The 22,217-nt window shown below is 44.6% G+C and overlaps 1 protein-coding gene across 1 annotated transcript in view; it reads right to left on the reverse strand.

Annotated features, from left to right (window-relative positions):
• LOC126281753 (uncharacterized) overlaps nucleotides 1-22,217 on the reverse strand; it is a 158,925-nt gene that overhangs the window by 80,163 nt on the left and 56,545 nt on the right. Inside the window, exon 2 of the mRNA XM_049980942.1 lies at nucleotides 15,732-15,788. Within this exon, the coding sequence (XP_049836899.1) occupies nucleotides 15,732-15,788 (57 nt within the window). The remainder of the gene's footprint in view (nucleotides 1-15,731; nucleotides 15,789-22,217) is intronic.

Genomic DNA, 22,217 nt, shown 5'->3' on the forward strand with positions numbered 1-22,217 from the left:
GAGTAAGTTTCGATAACAAAACGGATCAAGTAAATGTAGTTACTTGAGTGTAAAATTTCCGAAGCTTGCAATGAGGCAAAGCATCTTCTCTTACAGATCTACGTTTGTTTCGACAGGATTCAGTAATACGGAACTATGATCTTCATTTGTAGCTTTACGATAGTAAGAAAATCTTTCATCTAAATAAAACTGCAGAATCCAAAACAATACCAAACATTTTGTCCAAAAATAAGAGCTTTATAGTGATAAGCACGGCCAGGCGTTTCTGCCTGCAACAGACCTGGCGTTCGCCGTGCCTAGCTGACGTGACGTCACCAACAAGCGCCGAGGCCTTCCTTTGAGTCGGTGTTGATCATAGACGACGACGACAACCACAGTCCGCTAGGAAGAGACAAATATCCATCCTTCCGCCTTCTCGTAAAGAGACTCCATCTTTAAAAGAGCACTCGAAACAAATATAGGTAACGACCTGATTAATAGAGATACGCGATTACAACTCAGAGAGGTATGGGAACCAGCACTGGGGACAATAAGGCATCGGCGATCGCAGATGACCGAAACTGAGTCACCAAAGACGGAGAATGGGAGTTCACACACTTCTGGGCGCCAACACACCAGCTGCGCGCGCTGGGCCGTGATTTGCGGCCGAGCGTTTCCCTCGCCGCGCATGCGTAGACCGTGGCCTGTGTCTCCGGCAGGGGGCACTGGATGTCGCCGTGCTCTATGATTCGTCTACGATGACTTGATAGCCCCACCCCTTGGGGCTTGCGCTTCTCTAGCGAGCCAGCACATAGTGCGTATTGCCGGGCGGCTGCAGCGACACGTCAGTAAGCACCTGATGACGATGAGCTGTCTCCTAGAAATATTGTGCATCTATGACAACATTATTCGACGCGACGCCCGTAAAACACTGAAGCAGTTTATCTGCTATTTGTACGTTCCGTCCAGAATTGACATAGCGGCAGAGATGCGCCTTAACGTTTTCGAACTTTAACTGGAGCAAAAATAAATAAATAATTGAAAATAAAAAAAATTAACATTTCTGTTTGCAGGTATAAACACTCACGTACTGTATGTTCAACTTCGTACGTCAGCTTAACGAGCTGGAAGTGGCTGAGAGAGCTGCAAAAAGGAACACTTTTCTCTCTGAGACGCTGGGGCGATGTTGGCTGCATGCAAATTGTTACGGCAGCTGTTTGTTTTGGCAGCAGAACAGGGAGTACAGCGGAAAGTGGCAAGGAACCGGTTCTGCCCCGTGCTCAAGTGCACCTCATTTACACCGGACATTACCTGCAGACCGCCGTCGTGTTTTCCATTTCTTTTTCTTTCTCTTTTTTATTTTCGACCATGCATGTGGATTGTGTATTTGAGGAAGTGCGCGCGAACGTGTGTGTGTGTGTGTGTGTGTGTGTGTGAGAGAGAGAGAGAGAGAGAGAGAGAGAGACAGAGAGAGACAGAGAGGTAATGTAGAAGTAACTTCACGCGTGCCAGAGGGAGATGTGTTGGCAACTTCTGTCCTCGAGTTGTATGTTAATGACCTGGCGGATAACATTAAGACCAAACTCTGACTTTTGTAGATGATGATTCTAACTATAATGAAGCACGGTCTGAAAAAGCTACTCAAATATTCAGTCAGATGAATTTCTAACACCTGCTCGTACGTTGCTGCAGCTCTGGAACGGTGAATGAGACCCGTATCGAATCCACGTACCGGATTAACGATCGTGGATGGTCCACCGGCCACCAGAGTGTAGTTTTTAGGTGGTTTCCCACGCTCGTTAAGATAAACGTTGGACTGGTCCCCAATTCCTGCCTCATAAAATACGACCTACGCAATTAACACTTGAAATAAGTTGTAACTGTAAGCAAATTTCCAAAAAATTCTCAAAAGAACATAGAAAAATACTTTAAAACATTTTAGAAAATGAATGAAACTTCTACTGCATTAGCTGTTTACTGATTGCTTTATTAGGCACCACAACCACTTTTACACCATTTCAGGGGCATCTTCACAGGTGATTGTATTGAATACAAAAATATCTTTTACAAAATGCTTTTACTGCTTAGTGTGTAACAGCGAGAAAACAAGAACATGATTCACTGAACTTTCACTTCATGAAGCTGGAGAAAATATAAGATGTCTGAACAGTCAGGTTGTATACCCATTAGTTCTGTAACCTCTCAAAAGGATGACCACTGAATGGTCAAACACAGGACGTAAGGTGGACGTCGGAAGCGACATAACTAAAGCTCCAATATATATATATATATATATATATATATATATATATATATATATATATACAAAGAAAAGAAACTTAGAGAACAGGAGCAGATCACTGCGATTAAAACAAAGGGCTAAAACTGTGATAAGAGGCCATCGTGTAGTGAAAGTGTTATAGTACACTCAGTGTCAAAAATAAGACAATACAGAAGCAAGTTTGCGCGATTTACAAACAGGTGATGTTCTCGTTTACCTTCCCTTAAGAAACCGATGACTGCAACGGCAGGAAGGACGTCTGGCGGAAAAGTTAAAAAATAATATCTCCAAAATCTTTAGCACAGCGGACACCGTACTAGGATGAACGCTAACAAGAACATCTTCACAATATTACAAAATTGTGTAAAGGTTGATAACTTACTTTGAATTTTCAGTAGTGTAAAACACTTTACTTCACAAAACGCAGGATCATAGTACCCCATGATTATAAAATCTCAATCAGTCACAACTGGAAACTGGTCAGCTGCTACAGGAAAATCGGAGTGCAGGCATTTGTAGGGGACAGACTATAGTTCATTGGAACAACACTGGAAAAACGGAGTAAGCCTACAAAAGGTATTGCTCACCGAACACGCGTGTGACCTACCCTAGAGTACTGTACACGTTTGTTCGACCCATACGAAATGGCACTCAGGGAATACTGAAGATGTGTAATTAAGGGAAGTAAAAATTGTCACAGATTTGTTCAACCCATGTGAGAGCCTCATAGAGATGTTGATATATTACAACTATCCTGTTGCAGCTTACGAACTTTTAAGAACCATTACTAAGTGAAGAATTAGGAATCTATTACAATGTTTTACGTATCGCACCTTTAAGGTATCTGAAAACAGGATTAGATTAACCAGGGGTGGTAACAATCGACCTCTTAAAATCGACACGGCTATTTTAGTTCTCAATAACCGGCCTCGGTTATAACAGGTGTTTTCCATTTTTTACTAATAACCGAGTGAAAATACTAAATATCAATATCAATAGCAGCAGCGCTTAAATTTTTCTTTTTTAAAGAAACCGTTTTTTAAAAAGGAGAAATTTTTATTTCTAAAATTGGCATTTTTGTGGTAAATTCCTTTGGGACCAAACTGCTGAGGTCATGGGCCCCTAGGTTTACACATTACTTAAAGTAACTTACGCTAAGGACAACACGCACACCCATACCGGAGGGAGGACTCGAACCTCCGACAGGGGAAGCTGCGCGAACCGTGACAAGGCGCCCCCGCCCACGCGGCTACCCAGCGCGGCTGAAATTTGCATTAGTTTGAAATACTGTATTATGCTATCACAGAAGACGGGAAGACCGATCAGTGCTATATTAGCAACAATGCCGAGAGAAATGAGAAACAAAAACATGGCATAAGGATCAGGACAGCATTGCTGACACGATTACGTCCTTGTTGCCGGCCGGCCGCTTGGATGAGCGGTTCTAGCCGCTTCAGTCCGGAATCGCGCCGCTGCTACGATCGCAGGCTCGAATCCTGCCTCGGGCATGGATGTGTGTGATGTCTTTAGGTTAGCTAGTTTCACGTAACTAAGTCTAGGGGACTGATTACCTCAGATGTCAAGTTGCATAGTGCTTAAAGCCATTTGAACCATTTGAACCATTTGAATTCCAATATTAAAAATAATGTTAGCATTCCGTTCTCTCCAGTTGGTGAAAATCGTTATATTTGTGAAAGAAAAAGAAAAAAGAAGATATGGTCAGTGGGTTACAATAATTTCAGTATGCCAAAGTTTTTCGTGGGGTGTCATGAGATCTGTACTTATACAGCAACGCCCCTTTTTTCTCAAACGATGGACACCAACGTGGGGCAACATGTGGTTGTAAAACTCTAAAAGAGAAGATGACAGATTATGGAACAATATAAATTTCATCCTTACGAAAAACACTGAAATTTGTGAATTAAAATCTTCTTGGGTTTTCGCCTCAATCTGCAGTGGGATCGCGACGTTTTTAGGAAGGCACCCTGCACACTTTCCAGTGTTTAAAAATCAGTACCCAGGCCAACCACCTCTCGCCGTAATAACGGCCATCATACGCCTGTGCATTGAGTCAAACAGAGCTTAGATGCCGTGTGCAGGTACATCTGTCCATGAAGCTTCACACGATACCACAGTTCATCAAGAGTAGTGACTGGCATATTGTGATGAGCCAGTTGCTCGGCCACCACTGACCAGACGTTTTCAGTTGGTGAGGGATCTGGAGAATGTGCTGGCGAGGGCACTAGTCGAACATTTTCTGTATCGAGAAAGGCCCGTACAGGACCTGCAACGCGGTCGTGCATTATCCTGATGAAATGTAGGAGTTCGCAGGGATCAAATGAAGGGTAGAGCCACGGGTCGTAACACATCTGAAATGTAACGTACACTGTTCAAAGTGCCGTCAATGAGAACTAGAGGTGACCGAAACGTGTAACCAATGGCACCCCATGCCATCACGCCGGGTGATATGCCAGTATGGCGCTTTCAATGTGCGTTCACCGCGATGTCGCCAAACACGGATGCGACCATCATGATGCTGTAAACAGAACCTGGATTCATCCGTAAAAATGACATTTTGCCATTCGTGCACCCAGGTTCGTCGTTGAGTACACCATCGCAGGCGCTCCTGTCTGTGATGCACCGTCAAGGGTAACTGCAGCCATGGTCTCCGAGCTGATAGTCCATAACGCTGCAAACGTCGTCGAGCTGTTGGTGCAGATGGTTGTTGTCTTGCAAACGTCCCCATCTGTTGACTCAGGAATCGAGACGAGACTGCACGATCCGTTACAGTCATGCGGATAAGATGCCTGTCATCTCGACTGTTAGTGATACGAGGCCGTTGGGATCCAGCACGGTGTTCCGTATTACCCTCCTGAACCCACCGATTCTATATTCTGCTAACAGTCACTGGATCTCGACCAACGCGGGCAGCAATGTCGCGATACGATGAACCGCGATAGGCTACAATCCCACCTTGTTCAAAGTCGGAAACGTGATGGAACGCATTTTTCCTCCTCATACGAGGCATCGTAGAAACGTTTCACCAGGCAACGCCGGTCGACTGCTGTTTGTGTTTGAGAAATCGGTTGGAAACTTTCCTCATTACGTTGTAGGTTTCGCCACCGGCGCCAACCTTGTGTGAATGCTCTGAAAAGCTAATCATTTGCCTATCCCAGCATCGTCTTCCTGTCGGTTAAATTTCACGTGTGTAGCACGCCGTCTTCGTGGTGTTGCAATTTTAATGGCCAGTAGTGTATATTTAGGCAAGGAAAATGGAAATGTACTTGCCATTTTTATAAACGAAAAGGAGAAATATCTATTAGGCTGGTATATTGCACAGTACTCCATGCCTATTAGTGAGGCAAAGAGTGACTGCCTCGGAATCTTGCATTAGTCCTCAGTGCCCAAATCTTCCGAATTCTCTTTTAATTTCCAGCGTCGAAATAAGACCAGCGGCAAATAACTCGCTGATTTTGCCGCCAACAGGACGCAAACCCAGACCAGCACGCCGTTAATTAAAACGCGGCTAAGCCGCGGCGTCTTCGAGGCGCGGTACGGTGGCAGCCTTGACGCCTACCGGCTACTCCTTTGTTCGGGAGGCAGATCGCGCCGGCACCCTCCCACGCCTACCAACCACCCTGCGGCAATTTTCCGCTCGACTTGAGCAGCGCCGGGGCCGGCACGCCTCGGATGGCTGGAACCGACCTGCCCTGTTTTGTGCACGGCAGCCTCCCAGTTCCACTTTCCGGCGGGCGCTAGCCCCACGCCCCCTGCCCTAAATAGGAGACGCTACCTGCTCCGATACACCCCCACACCAAACACGAGCGCCAGATCCCAGTCCGGGCGGATACCGGCGAGTAGCCGACACACACAGACAAGACTTTTGCTCTACATCTCTGCTTTAGTTGGGAGACTGACGCAGAAAATATGCAACGACTGCTCTTTCAGTTTTCACAGAGACTTTCGAAACCGAGCGAGGTGGCGCAGTGGTTAGCACGCTAGACTCGCATTCGGGAGGACGACGGTTCAATTCCACGTCCGGCCATCCTGATTTAGGTTTTCTGTGATTTCCCTAAATCGCTCCAGGCAAATGCCGGGATGGTTCCTTTGAAAGGGCACGGCCGTCTTCCTTTTGCGTTTTTCCCTAATCCGATGAGACCGATGACCTCGCAGTTTGGTCTCTTCCCTCAGAACAGCCCAACCCAACCCAACCCAAGACTTTCCAATGCCGCAGTCGGGAACCATTTAATCGTGAAATTATAGAAAGGAAATCGCACTGCTTTACAGCCTGGTGTGCTTAGAAGATTACTGGAAAGCTGTGCGATACAGGCTTCCTCTCCTGGTGTTATATCGTTTTAACTGGAGGGTGCTCTTGCAAGAACCCCTTGTGCGTCATCGATCTACCACTCATTTCTCTTTAGCAGTTATAATCTGTGGAAAGTTAGAATTAGAAATGGTGTAAGACACACATGTAGTCTTTCGCCTACTGCTGTTCAAACTACACTTCGGAAAGCAATGACGGAAATAATAGAAAGGTTTAAGAGTGGGATTAATATTCGGGATGGAGATAGGTCAACGATAAGATTCGCTGATGACACTGATATCCTTAGTGAAATTGAAGAAGACTTACAGGAAGCGTCCCCTCGACCCTTTTTATAGGAACTCAAACTTCGGTTACACGATAAATCAGTCTACTCTACAAGCCGTAAATTTAACTAAATACCTAGCTATTACAATTACGAACAACTTAAATTGGAAAGAACACATAGAAAATGTTGTGGGGAAACTAACCAAAGGCTGCTTTTATTGGCAGTACACTTAGAAAATGTAAGAGACCTACTTAGGAGACTGCCTACACTACGCCTGTCCGTCCTCTTTTAGAATACTGCTGCGCGGTGTGGGATCCTTACCAGGTAGGACTGACGGAATACATCGAAAAAGTTCAAAGAAAGGCAGCACGTTTTGTATTATCGCGAAATATGGGAGAGAGTGTCACCGAAATGATACAGGATTTGGGCTGGACATCATTAAATGACAGGCGTTTTTCGTTGCGACGGAATCTTCTGACGAAATTCCAGCCATCAACTTTCTCCTCCGAATGCGTAAATATTTTGTTGACACCGAACTACATAGGGATGGACGCTCACCGCGATAAAATAAGGGAAATCAGAGCTCGAACGGAAAGATACAACTGTTAATTTTTCCGTGCGCAATACGAGATTGGAATAGTAGAGAATTGTGAAGGTGGTTCGATGAATCCTCTGCCAGGCACTTAAATATGATTTGCAGATTATCCACGTAGATGTAGATGTATATACCCTCCACTGCTACTGCTCCCACCAGTCATCGGTGAGTGGTTATTGCACTTTGACGTCGTACATGGGCGGTGGTCGTATCAATGTGACTGGACCGTTTAGTTAGCAAGGAAACAGCGAAAAAATAAAGCTGTTTAAAAGTTCAATGATTGTGACTCCTGATTTTCCACCTCTTGCGACAGCATTAACCCAGTTGATATCAAATGTGTGGTATTCCGTGCTGAGAAGTTGTCTGTTTGTAAGAAACCACACCGTGGTTGATGCACCATATCAAAAGAAGAAACAACAGAGTGCGGAAACTGCAGAGCACGATTTTTTCTCTTTCGAGATTTACAGTTTTATAGGATGGGGTGGAGTTAAAGTCATGGCCACGTAAAGAACGAAAGCGGTGGTAACTTTGAGGCGAGACTTTCCGAATCCACGACGACGGCGGCTGCGGCTGCGCCCCGGGCTGAAACGCGATATCGTTCTCGCCGTGACGTCCTGAGTCAGGGTCCCTCCTCCCCTGCCTGCTTTCCTTTTTTTTTTTTTTTTTTCCTTTTCTCGCCGGGCCAGCGTCGTTTATACGGCGAGGTGCAAAGTCACTAAATTTCTGTTTCTCTGCTTGGGCAGTATAAGGTTACAGCTTCTTTTGTCCCGTTATAAAAATTGCTGTCACATTCTTGGCAGTTATGGTCGAAAGCGAAATAAAGGACCACGTTGCAAGTTATTTATCGCCAGGTGAGAGACACAACATAGCCGGAAACCCCGTGAAACAGAATGTTCGGCCAGTGAACCTGATAAACAACTACCTCTCAAGGTAGATTTAAACTGCGACCAGAAGAAAGTATTGTGCACTAAAAATGCCGGTAGAGCACGATTCGGTGTGACGCGAGAAAACGACTATCAATCAGAAACCTACATTTTTGGACACTGGCGCCTATGACCAAGCAGAGATGGTATATAGATCGAGGACACTGGGTCGGTATGTACTGATGATCAAGATGAGATTCAGAGTAAGTGAGGAACAGATACAACTGTCAATACGCAAGTAAAACAGTGAACAGTTTCAGTCATCCAGGTGATAAAAGGGGTTGAATTTCAAAGCACAGGTTTGAGAAAGTAATTAGCAAGGATGGAAGTAACTTAAGAACATACCAAACTCGTCGACGTAGAAATGGGAAGACCATCTATGCGTGATTGTTTCTTACCTTACTAATGAGGAGGTATTGAACAAAATTGGGTAAAAGAGGAGTTTGTGGCACAACTTGGCTAGAAGAAGGGATCGGTTGGTAGGACATGTTCTGAGGCATCAAGGGATCAACAATTTAGTACTGGAGGGCAGCATGGAGGGTAAAAATCGTAGAGGGAGACCACGAGATGAATACACTAAGCAGATTCAGAAGGATGTAGGCTGCAGTAGGTACTGGGAGATGAAGAGACTTGCACAGGATAGAGTAGCATGGAGAGCTGCATCAAACCAGTCCCAGGACTGAAGACCACAACAACAACAACCTTTTTCACAGATATGGCCAACAATCTACAGTGCATGGAAATGTTAACAAATTTAATTCTATATTATTGTCAAAAGATTCCTCTCGAAATTTAGCGGGAGTAATACAGTATGTCTGTCTACGTCAAAAATTTTATTGAAAATGGTTCAAATGGCTCTGAGAACATCTGGGGTCATCAGTCCCCTAGAACTTAGAACTACTTAAACCTAAGTAACCTAAGGACACCACACACATCCATGCCCGAGGCAGGATTCGAACCTACGACAGTAGCAGTTGCGCAGTTCCGGACTGAAGCGCCTTGAGCCGCTCGGCCACCGCGGCCGGCTAAAATTTTATTCAACACTCTGTGTCAGTCCCACGTCGTTACACTGACATCCGAACGGCTTTCACTGGCGAACAATATGGTTATGACACAGCTGTAAATGTCCACTTAATAACTTTTTACCGTGGGGCGGTAACTTAAGCGTTTGAACGGGACCTGTACGTTCACGATACTGTGACATTCGTCCGCATTTAAAGTAAACAAAAATTCTGTACCAAATCGACTTTGCACCGAAATCTGTGCAGTCCAATCGACACAACACGGCTTCACTGTTCAGTTTTGGACTACGCGATGAAGCAGTGTACTGTTCACCAATTTCTGGTATTTGATAAATGGAATACTAGGTATAACCTCTTACGTTCCGTGTTATTCTCCTGCACGTATATAAAATACGTATGAATAAGGAAAAAAGATGGTTAGGGTCACAGCACCTCAGGTAGTACCAAATGCGACTGCAATCACGGATTTCACTGGTTAGAATATAAAGCTACAGTTCGTCGGCAATCACTTCCTGTGCAAGAAGTCCCTGTGTTCATACGTCGGTAGTGTGAAACGCCTAATGGATGTACTGTCCAAAGTCTACGATTTTAAAGAAAGGGAATGATCTGTGTTTTCGAGTGAGATATACTCGTTTTTCCAATAAGTATATATCGCAGGTAATGTTTACAAGCCGAACACGAGGAAACATTTGCCAGTATTATTTTATATTTTTATTACTTAGAACACTAGAATCAAGATATCAAGTCAGTTTGAGCTTTGGGTCTGTAATGTCTTTTGAGCCTTTCTCCTGAGAGTCGAATCACTGTTCATTTTCTCCAGTTGTCTTTGAGAATGTTTTATTACTGTGTTCAGTTGATTTAAATGGTCAACAGAGTATTCTTTTTGATTTCTTTTAACTCTACATAATTATAAAAGGTGGGTGTCGGATCAGTTCACTGCCTGAAGAGGTGTGTAGGTGTTAAATAGTTCTCAACTAAAGCCTTGCAAATATTGGAATATGTTCTCTTCACGCAGCAAAGAAAATTTTTCTCAAATACCTCAGGATCTAGAGTAACGTGTCAGACTTAACTGAGCCAAGAGAAACATCATTAAAGTTATCTGAGGTGATTTATGAAAAAGGCGGGATAGCTAATCCAGAACGGCTGGAATCCCACAACTTCGGAAACTTCCCGAGCGACTCATAACAGCAGTGCCTTGAACAACATACTTTATGTTGGGAATCATCTTCGTTGAAGGCAAATGTTCCACGCTTACCGCTTTACGTTTTTATTTCTAGGTACTTTTGCCACTACGAAAAAAAACAATAGTGTGGTTCCACCATGAATATAAATTTCTTGTAGACGTTTAAAATTTTTTCACATACCACACTTAGTAGTTATGGCCTTAGAAGCCAAATTCAACATTATGTGTCTCGGTGGCTGAAGGAGTGGGTATGGAACGGCAAGACAAAGGTTCGGAGTTCAATCCCTGGTAATGATTTATGTTACAATATTCAACTTGCTCCATTGAATCCAAGTTAAGTTTTAGGTCCTCATACAAGATTATCTTTAAGTTAGTTCAGAGATCGGTAGAGAAGGACGTAACATCTACAACAGATCCATTACTAGCAAAGCTGGAGGTTCAAGGTACACATGTTCTTCATAACAAATTATGAACGCAGATGGACTTTAAATCTGCGAAGTGTTACATAGACCAATGAGTTGGAACAGACAGACACGCCCAATGCCCAGCTACTATACACATCCGAAATAGAACAAAGGATGGAACTTCAAACTGTATTGAGCCTCACTTCCTCGATACAAACAGGCGGAGTATGTGTATATGAATTACTTGAAAACACATTGGGTTTCACCATCATAAATATGTTACTTGGGGAAGTTATGTTTCGTGAATATAGAACCACTCAGTTCGATCGTTCTGCCCAAACTTCAAAGAATAAATAATGGGTATCAATACTTCATCAACAATCCAACCAACGGGAACAAAAGTACGTCTGTTAAATTAACTGTACTTTATATTCTGCCTTCTCTTACTTCAAAATTGTTTGCACAGTTTCGCTCTAAATCGGATTGCACCACAGAGAAAACCTGCGGACACAATGCTTCTGCGCCCCCGTTTTTCACACTAACGCAACCGCTCTCTTGGCTCCGACAGCTCACATTCTTGGGGAGATTAATACCACCTCGCTATTTAAGAGATCACGGCAGGCATCAATTCCACTAAAAGGGGAAACCTCCATTATTTCTTCGGCTTAAGGCTTATTTTGCTGCAATCCTGTTGCGTAGACGCAGAGAATTCGAGCTCGTAATTCTGAAAGTTTTGACACGCAAAGCCGAGACATTTTATAACGGGCCGCACGCCGCCATTTGCATTTGTTCCGCTGGGTCGAGATTTGTGGCTGTCGTGGTGGTCGTTTGTTGTCGCCGGTGCCCCGGTCGGTACAATGAGATTTTCCAGCAAAGTAGAACCCCGCCCGCCGTCGCCGCAGAGACGTATGGGTGCGTGTCACGTATGAAGAATGCGCAGGGCGTGGCGGGGACGGTTTCACGTTGCTGAGGAAGAAAGAGAGCTGCTGAAACGCTTAACGGCAACTGAGTGTGAAGCGGACACTTTCAGTCGAATGCCTTCAGAAGCTAAGTGAATGGACATTCCTTGTTAGAGCAGTCGAGTCATACGAAGCAACTGCTGTGATATGTAAATCTGCAGGATTTCGTGGCCGTTGTCACTGAAGTTAAAATCTTCTGGGTTATTAGGCCTCGTCATGTTTCTTCTAAAATGTTCGACGTTTCGACCCCTCTGTTGGGATCTTGATCAGGATCTTTTGGTGTCCACTTGTGCTAAAACACTTAGAGAGGACATTGATGGCAAATGGGTATGATAGTTATTCATTCGACAGGACTTTTAGGCGGAATGTTTATACCGCTAATAAGATTGACGAGGAACCGCCTTCTCACTCCGTCAGGTTACCGTTCGTTTCCGGGATCATTTACCGCATAAGCAGAATTTTAAGCAAAAATGGTATTCAGACATCTTCCTTTAGAGCACTTGCCCGCGAAGGGAAAAGGTCCCGAGTTCGAGGCTCGGTCCGGAACACAGTTTTAATCTGTCAGGAAGCTTCACCTTTCTTTAGTCAAAACAAAATAAAACACTTTTTCCGACGGAAAACGGGTGCACCTGATTACCTCCACAATGAAGGCGTCTATCAAGTGTCTTGTGGCTGCGGCAAGGTGTATATAGGTGAAACGGGAAGAACTGTTAAAGAACGCATTAAGTAACACGAACGGCACATGCTGGTAATCAAAGGGCAAAATCGGCAGTAGCGGAACATCACGAAAACTGTGGCTCTGATACCGATTTTAATAACGTACGTGTAGTGGACAAAGAAAAACATTTATAGAAGAAAGGTCCGAGAAGAGGTTGAAGTTTCTAAGAATTCATCTAATTTCTATAGAGAGGACGGTTATAGGCTTCCGGCCTCGTGGCTCCCCGCCATCAAGGAAGTAAATACGTGGCCTCAGTGTGAGAGCGGCATAAACAACGCGCTGCAAGTCAGCTAGGCGGACAATAATATTTTGGGTAAACATTCCCCCTCTCTTGCTCTGTCCGTTTCGAATCTAGCCACTGATGACGACCAACCAATAGCGGTAGCAGGCATTTCAACCAATAACCCTTCTCCAGCATAAGTGTGGAACAGTGCCTTTCTATCCAACGACGATGGCCGCCAATGGTATCCACAGGAGATGAACTACCTTCTTCTTTATTAGCCTATGACTATGGCCCACCACTGGTAGCCACATGAATTTTAGCCAATTCTATCACTTCTCCAGCACGAACAACCAGAAAATTCCCCTTTTATAAGTGGACGCGACACTCGTCTCTGATAGTGTTCTAGCAGTAGTGGACACCAAAAGATCCTGAGGAAGATCCCAGCAGAGGGGTCGAAACGTCGAACATCTTAGAAGAAACGTGACGCAGCCTAATAACCCAGAATATTTTAACTTCAATCTACTACTGTGATACTCTGATTGTAAGGGATTTCATGACGTAAGATAAAACGTAGAGGAAGGGCCCTATTTTGCCCAAGATGTCTACAAACACCATCCGGATTCCTCTTCTCATGTTCTTAATGTATATTGTACACTTCAAGTGCTAGCCTCAATTACTGTGGTACTACAGATTGGTTTGATCACTGTGGTGCATTGCAACCCATTATCCTGATGAGGGTCGTCTGCCTGTTACTTCCTACAACTTTAACTACACTGAGGTGACGTCACGGGATAGCGATAGGCACATATACGGATGATGGTAGTGCCGGCCGTTGTGGCCGAGCGGTTCTAGGCGCTTCTGTCTGGAACCGCGCGGCCGCTACGGTCGCAGGTTCGAACCGTGCCTAGGACATGGATGTGTGTGATGCCCTTATTTAGTTAGGTTTAAGTAGTTCTAAGTTCTTGGGGACTGATGACCTCAGATGTGAGTCCCATAGTGCTCAGAGCTATTTGAACCATTTAGACGATGGTAGTATCCCTTACTCAAATCAAAGTTGGGCAGTGCATTGGCAAAGCTGTCATTTGTACTCATTGAAACCAATGGAAAGGTTTCCGTCGTGATTATGGCCGCACGACTTTGAAAACGGAATGGTAGATGGAGCTAGACGTAGAACTACTTAAACGTAACTAAGCTAAGGACATCACACACATTCACGCCCGAGGCAGGATTCGAACCTGCGGCCGTAGCGGTCGCGAGGTTCCAGACTGAAGCGCCTAGAACCGATCGGGCACAACGGCCGGCTTTAATATTCCGAGTTCGACAGTGCCAAGATGGTGCCGTGAATTACCAAATCTCAGACTTTTCATATCACAACGGACAACGCAGTGGCCGACGGTCTTCGTCAACGACCGAGAGCAGAGGCGTTTGCGTACAGTTGTCACTGCGTGAAATAACAGCAGAAATCAGTGTAGGTCGTACAACGGACGTATCCTTTACGACAGTATGACGACTTTCGACTTCAATGGACTACGGCATCAGACGAGAGTGCCTTTGCTAACAGCAGACATCGCCTGCATGGCCTCTCCTAGGATCGTGGCCGTATCGGTTGGATCCTGGACGATTTTAAGTACATAGTACCAGAAAATTCTATACTTCACTAATATTTGTTATTCTGGAACAATTAATACGGCACGGAACTGAAAATCAGACGGAATCTGTTTAGGTCTGTCATAGAAACAGAAATGTACAGCAGCGATAAATTTACGAAGACGATAACAGTTGTCAGATTGAGAATATAAACACTGATTTTGTAGAACTCGTAATGTGCCAACGTTCTGTTTATCTTTTTAAACACGTGAATGGCCGGCTAAAAGCTTTTTTGACCGAGAAGCGAAGTAATTCTGACATTTAGTAGCTGTTATCGTTTATGCTGCCCGTGCTGAAAGGTGCAGCAGAGAAATAAACGTTCCGTCGGCATTTGTCTATGTGTTTATGAGTGGAGTTTAAACTCGCACTCTATTTTGATACTTCACACGAACCTAAAGTCATCACGTTATTCGGTACATTACCTTTACAATAACACCTTAATGCTCACAAGGCTGATGAAACAGAAGACAATTTAACAGAACTTAATTTTGGAGGCATCCGTTGAAGCCCAGACTGCCATACCGTGGTAGTCGGCCACTAGCGAATTACCTAAGAGATGCAAAGAACGACATGTACTTACAGTTTGTTCCGCTACTGTTGCTTCACTTTTCCACAGATACATTTCTGAACCATAGCATTCGAAACTTCGTTTTCCTGTAATCTAAAATAACAGCTACATGGATTTACCCACAAAGATAAAGAAGAACATTCTTCCATCGTAGCTGTACCACAATAGTATCTTGGTGAAATGTGAATAAAATTGATTAGTTTTGCTGTTGAAAAGGAGATCTTCGTAAATTCTGTAAGAAATACAAGTGGGTACCATTGTACGACTTCAACCCGCTCATCAAATCATTGTTTATTATTAGGCTGAAGAATTCTGTACTTAATTCAGAAGTGTATGGTGGCAGCCATGTTTTAACCCATCTGCAAGTTGGAAACAGCTTCTGATGTTTGTTAACTGACAAGCACAGAGCTAACACACACGATTTATATTTACATTCCTTGCCATTGTGTGTGCCACCAACTTTTTTTTTAACATGCCAGGTTTCTCTACAAAATGGAACGCACAGCCTAAAACATTTTCAGAGTTATCTAAGAATTGATACGGCTCGTTTATGAAAGTACTATTGAGTGGAGAGCAAGGGTTAACTTTCAGAGGCCTTAGTTGCTACGGATCACTTGCGTAAGCTTAATAACAGCCTTACCATGAAGCAATCTCGGTGCAGCTTGCAGGAAGAATCCTTTCCATTGGTCGGCAAGAACTGCAACAAAAGACACGTCCACCATTACTATTACGTCATTTTAAGCAAGATATGCACATTATTATTAAGTCACCTCTGCTGTGACGCTGCTGCTGCGGAATGGGTAGCAACCACAAGCAGAAAAGATAAACAAAAATGACAAAATATATATGTTGGTACAAGCCGAAATGTTTCGGATCTAACAAGCTAAGACTTCATACCGGAGCCGAACACGGTGGTCTAGCGGTTAAGGCGCTCAGTCCGGAACCGCGCGACTGCTGCGGTCGCATGGATGTGTGTGATGTCCTTAGATTAGTTAGGTTTAAGTAGTTCTAAGTCTAGGGGACTGATGACCGCAGATGTTAAGTCCCATAGTTGCTCAGAGCCAATTGAACCATTCGGGCGCACTGCCTGAAGCGTTCAGCATGGCTCGATCCTTTTCTCTCTGTCAGTCTTTCAGTAACAACAATTCAGATTCTAAACGCATGCGTTATGAATGAGAACAGAAAAAAAATGTATATCATTTCAGTTTCATTGTTCAAGATCGCGCCATTATACGCTTCAATTCATTAGGCAGAAGCAAACTACAATAAGGTTCTTCAGCGCGACAGAAAAGTAGTTTCTTTATGTTTCTCACAGTTGTTATCACACCTCTCCACACACGTCAGGTTCTCTCCTCATCATGTAGCCTTGCCATGCAATTCTTGCCGTTCTCTCTCTCTCTCTCTCTCTCTCTCTCTCTCTCTCTCTCTCTCTCTCTCTCTCTCTCTCTCTCTCTCTCAGCCACGGTGGGTGGTGCGTTGGCTTATCCGAGGCAAGTTGACAAGTTGCATCCGCAAGCTGCTTGTAAAAAATAGTCAGCCCTGTACCATACGACGTTAATGACGCTATTCCATCGGCTTTGACGAGGCTTGATCGTAACTAACAAACAGAACATTAAGGTGTGAATCTTTCGAGATATTTATTGCGCTACCTACAACCTTCACATCATCGATGCTAAGTGAATAAATAAATAAATTTATAACATTCTCCATCCGTTTTGATGTTCACACCGTCAACAACAAGCTGGTCCGTTTTTGCTTCACATCTTAAATTACATGAGTGCAGCATGTTTCAGAATGCAAAATAAATAAATAAATAAATAAATAAAACAAGAGATTCGACCTGATAATGATGGCGTCAATACTGATAATCTCATCAAGCAAATAAAAGAGTGGTATGAAGAATACTGTTTTAATCAAATGAAACTGTTTGGTTCCAGAGATCTTTTCAAGTCTGAAACATCTATGATTTATATATGCAGCCTGAAATGACAAATGAACATTTGTACCAAGACCAAGATTCGAACCCCTGTCTCCTGCTTACTAGGCAGATGCACTAACCACTACGCCACCCTGGCACAGTGACACTGCACTACTGCATGGACTGCCCTCTCACGCCTTCCTCCTCAATCCAAATTCCTATTTACGTCTGAGCCCTCTTGGTATTGCCTCCAAACTCTAACAACACTGCAGGAGCTCTCCAACTGTTTTGGAATAGCGCCTCAGCCATCGTGCGAGTGTGGTGTAGTGGTTAGCGCGTCTACCAAGTGAGCAGGAACCCTGGTCCGAAATATCCCAGGCTTGAAACTTCCTGGTAGATTAAAACTGTGTGCCGGACCGAGACTCGAACTCGGGACATTTGCCTTTTTATCCGCGATTTTAAAGCGTCTCCCCTGTACAGGAACATACGTGATGGATTTACAACTACAGGTTGTAGACACATGGTTCGCGACGTACCGAAGTTTGGGTCTGGCCCCAGCTCGGAAAGCCAAAAGATAAGGCGGCAGCTCGCAATAAGCGCGAAATCCGGGATTGAGTAGCGGTCCGGCGCAAATTTTCATTGTCTTCATTCCATTATAAAGCTGATGACTGTCCATATTCCCAGCTGCGAATACATTTAATATGCATTACACAGTTGGTCTGATATTGTTTACGCCCATATTTTGTTCATTAGGTGACAGTGCGAATTTCTATAAGCAGTGATTAGAAACACCCTTTTCTTCGGCTACTCTTTTGTGTACTTGGCGAAAGACAAAACCGACAAAATACGTAATAAAATGTCTGATATTTGTGTCCCTTTCTTTTACTACTCTACGCTACTGTAGGGTTGCCCACCGACTCTGATCGAAGTACATCCAAGGCTTCAATATTGAAGTACTTCAGTAAATGTTTCTGGTGACGAAAATGACAAATTTAATTCTATCAGACAGTGGAAATAAATAATTATTTTTAATCTCACTTTTAAATAGCTTGCACTGGTTCGCAGACACTAAGGTAACGCAAGAAAGTGGTTAGCAAAGGCCAGTAGTGTTTAAGACAGGCCTCTGGCGAATGAGTTAGCACTTCGCTTTCAGATCCTGCTATTGAACTTCCATCGACAAGCACCATGTAACAGCGGAGTAGCAAAAAGGGATGTTGATTCGCGAAAGTGTGAAAGTCGTGCATGTTTTGCTATTCACGGGCGCTATTTATCGCGACGATGCCCTCTCGCGCTGAAGTGTGAAACATTGGCGGAGTGGTTCGCCGCTGCTGTGATGGCTACATAACGAAGAAAACAAAAAACGGAGCCTTTTACAAAGAAGGCCCCTCCAAAGAACGGGGAAGGCGCGCTCGGAGCATGTGAAGTCCGACACGAAGGTGCCCGAAAATAAACGAAGCTGCCCGGCCGCACGGACTTCACGGTTTAACGGTAACACCTTAACAAGGCAGAGATACGACGCCTCGATCCCCCGAGCCCACGCCGCGCTTCCCAATCTCTCACATTTATTTTCCCGTTAACGGGGCAGCCACGCCATAGACCGCGCCGCGGAAAACGCGCTCCTAATTTTTATCGATCACGGCTCCAAACAGGAACGACGAGACCCCACGGCCGAGCTGAGAATTCCGTTGCCCTTTTAACACGGTTCCCAGATTAATAGGACCGCTCCGAAGAGGTAGCGTCAAATATTTGATTGACCGATATATTTGCTCGTGGTATAACGAGGCTCGTTTCCGAACGAGGCTGGGCGCTCGGAACGGTCGGCCGCCCTCGAGAACTTTCTGGGGGTTTCGGAGAACCAATGTGCTTTCACGACTCCGACAAAAGGGTAAATGCTGTGCGATTTGAACCAAGGTACTAGCTGCACCCTAACATTTGTATTAATTTCATATTTCCTTTGCCTTTGCGGGCAATGTAATTCCTTTTTTTCTTTAGTTTGGAATTACTAATTCTGCAAGACGTCGTGTTCGAACTACATGGCTGATCTGATTAATTCCATATCTGTATTTTCATATTTTTTACTTAATTTCATTTCCTGTGTTGTGTGGTGAGTCGTCAGTATATTATATTTTGATGTGCTGTCACATTAGCGATATTATTCCCGAACTTCAACTTTTTTATGCCATCGTTGTTCGGTCGACTTGTCACAAATTCGTCTGCTTCGCTAATATCTTCATCTCACAGTAGCGCATACACGCAACTACATCAGTTACCTGTTAGGTATAAGCCGTTCTCTCCCTTCTGCTAAAAATTCTCTCCTCGAGGACTGCCCGTAGCACCACAGAGGCTACTCGACTCCTAGAGATCTTAACACATTTCCAAATACTCTGTCCCTTCTTCCCGTTAGGGTACCGATATTCTTTTCTTCGCCGATTCTGCAGAGAATCCCCTTATTTCTTATCACTCCACTTAAATTGCAGCTACATTGTAAAGTATAAAATTTCAGACACTTCGACCTCTTCTTCACAGAATATCTAACATGAGGATATCGATACAGTGTTCTACGAAGGAACAAATTGCGTGAACATTACCGTCCATGGACAAAAATTTTCCACTGAAGGAAGTGAGTTCCTACAGTCAACCCTCAAACAGCCTGCAGTGCTGTAATTATAAATCCCTCTAGGCTCGAGGATAGATGCAGCCTGTTTTCGAGGGGTCTCTTTTCAGATAATGATCTTCAGGTGCTTAGGCCGGATCCGACTGAGCTGCTATTTCCGGCCCATCTCCGACGTAAACGCAGGCCCGATGGGAGCAAGAAAGTGACGCCTCTGGCCGTCACACCGACCCCCTCGTGACGTTATCAAGCTCCGCCGTCAAACAAACAGCGCGCCTTTTTATCAGTATTTGAAGATGTCGGAACGCACGTTTTATTGGAACTGTATATTTACCAGAGCGCTGATGACATACGTCGTCTCCGCCGCTACAAAGCAGTTGTCATGTTTAAGTGATGATATACAGGACACCTGTCTGGCATGCCGAGGCGCTGTCGACACAGAACGTCTACCTCGTTGCGGACATCTGATGACAGCTCGCAGTGGCGTGTCTGAAACGAGTGTTCTGCGGCCAGCCCAAGCCAGCACCGACCGACATTTGCGACGCCACTGTTCGTAGCGAAGCGTTCATTGTATTACTTGCGAGTTAGCTTAGTTCTGAGCCCACATTAATCTGCAGTTTCTCAACTAGCTGATTGTGCCAGCTCAAAGGCAAAGGCAAAGGCAGGCCATCTCTAAGAGGACCTTGCCTAGTAAAACAACATGGTGTTCAAACCAACATTTGTTTTGAGTGCATCTCTAACCTACCTACCTTGTACATGAGTGGTGAGAACTGCCTTCATTGAATCTTCAATTATCTTTAGGATATGACTGCAACTAGCACCCGACTGCACTTAAACACTATATATGGCACAGACCACAACTAAGACACGTTGAAGAAAGAAACTAAAATTTTCAGTTGAAATTTTTTCGTAGAATCGGACATCGTAGTGTAAAAGTTCAGTTGGCTGACGCGGAAAATGGGCGTAGCTTTTAAACGATACAGTCCTCACCTCTGTCTCAAATAATTTAGGGAGACTAGAAAATCTAGCACCCGACAGTTTAGCCGAGAGCTCTAATACGCTCCTTCTGGACTCGGGTAGGCTTGCCGGCCCCGGATCGAATCCGCTCGGTGGCTTCACGACGGAGGCCGGAGTGCCGGTCAGCCTGGATGTGGTTTTTAGGCGGTTTTCCACATCCCACTAAATGAATACCGGGCTGGTCCCCACGTCACGCCTCAATTACATGGCTCGCAGACATCTAAACACATTCGCACTATTCCGAGGATTACACTGGGCACAGACAGTTGGGGTACACTAATACCATCGGGGGGTACAGGGTGGCGGCAGGAAGGGCGTCCGACCACCCCTTCAATTAACCTTGCCAAATCCGATTAACCATGCCGACATTGCGTCATTGTGGGAAAAAGGCATAAGCGAAAGAAAGAAAGAAAGACTGTAGAAAACCTAGATCAATGGAGATCTGAAGCCCACTTTGTTCAGTACAGTTATTCGATCCGACAGGTGCTACATATCTTAACGTTCATTGTTTCTCCAACGAATAAAACTGGAGCCTAACCTTTTTATTTTCCTCGACTAAATGTTTGTTTCCAGAAGTTTACAGTTGTGGGAAGCATCTTCCACTCGGGAGGCACATCTTGGAGCGTTCTACCAGTCTTTCGACATTTACAACTTCTGTCAAGTATTAACTACCTGTCGACTCGTGTAAGCGCGAATGCTGGTTTGTCCCTTGAAGACTGGGAGAGGTTTAGTGGCTGAAGCACCCGTGTTGGGAAGAGCGACTTCCGCCATACCTAGGTTTTCCGCAACTTCCACAAATCGCTGTAGATAGGTGTAGACGGTAGCGTTTCCTGCGTAGTCTTTCACTTACAGAGTTCGTATTGTACTTAGCGACCTCGATGTCGATGGGATATTATTACGTTCGTATAGCATTTTTATCCTTTTGGACGTCTCGAGCCTTCACCGACATGGACTACTGTATTCTATCAGTCACAAATCCCACTATCTATCAAGCTGTTTCGCTTGTCGAATTTTACTCGCAGAGAATGAAATGAAGAACGGTGTAGCGTGTGCGCGCATTTCATCTGCAAGGTCGCACATCGGGCTATCACAACGTGTTTTAACTTTTCTTCCAATATAAGATTGGTTGGTTTGTGGGGGTTGAAGGGACCCGACTACAAAGGCCATCGGTCCCCTTGCAATATAAGAAACAATGTTAAACAACATTTACACTTTCAGAAAAACAACTTTAACTTGATGCAGAAGCGTAAAGACTGTAAAGTACAATGAATTCCCTTTGGAAAGTACCCATGAATTGATATGTGCTTACTAATTACACGGCGCTTTTCTTTCCTGAGTTGTTTCTTAACTTTGAGCAAATAAGCCCGTATGTATATATGAATGTATGCTGTATGTTAACCAGGGACCTAGAAACGACGGAGAGGCTCCGTCCCCGCCACAGCCGCAGTTGTCCGCAACCCCACGACGACTACCGCAGTCCACTTCACTCCTCCGCCACTCCACACAGACCCTAGGGTTATTGTGCGGTTCGGCCCCCGGTGGACCCCCCAGGGAATGTCTCACACCAGACTAGTGTAACC

This window comes from Schistocerca gregaria, chromosome 7, assembly GCF_023897955.1.
Source record: "Schistocerca gregaria isolate iqSchGreg1 chromosome 7, iqSchGreg1.2, whole genome shotgun sequence".
Taxonomy (NCBI): domain Eukaryota; kingdom Metazoa; phylum Arthropoda; class Insecta; order Orthoptera; family Acrididae; genus Schistocerca; species Schistocerca gregaria.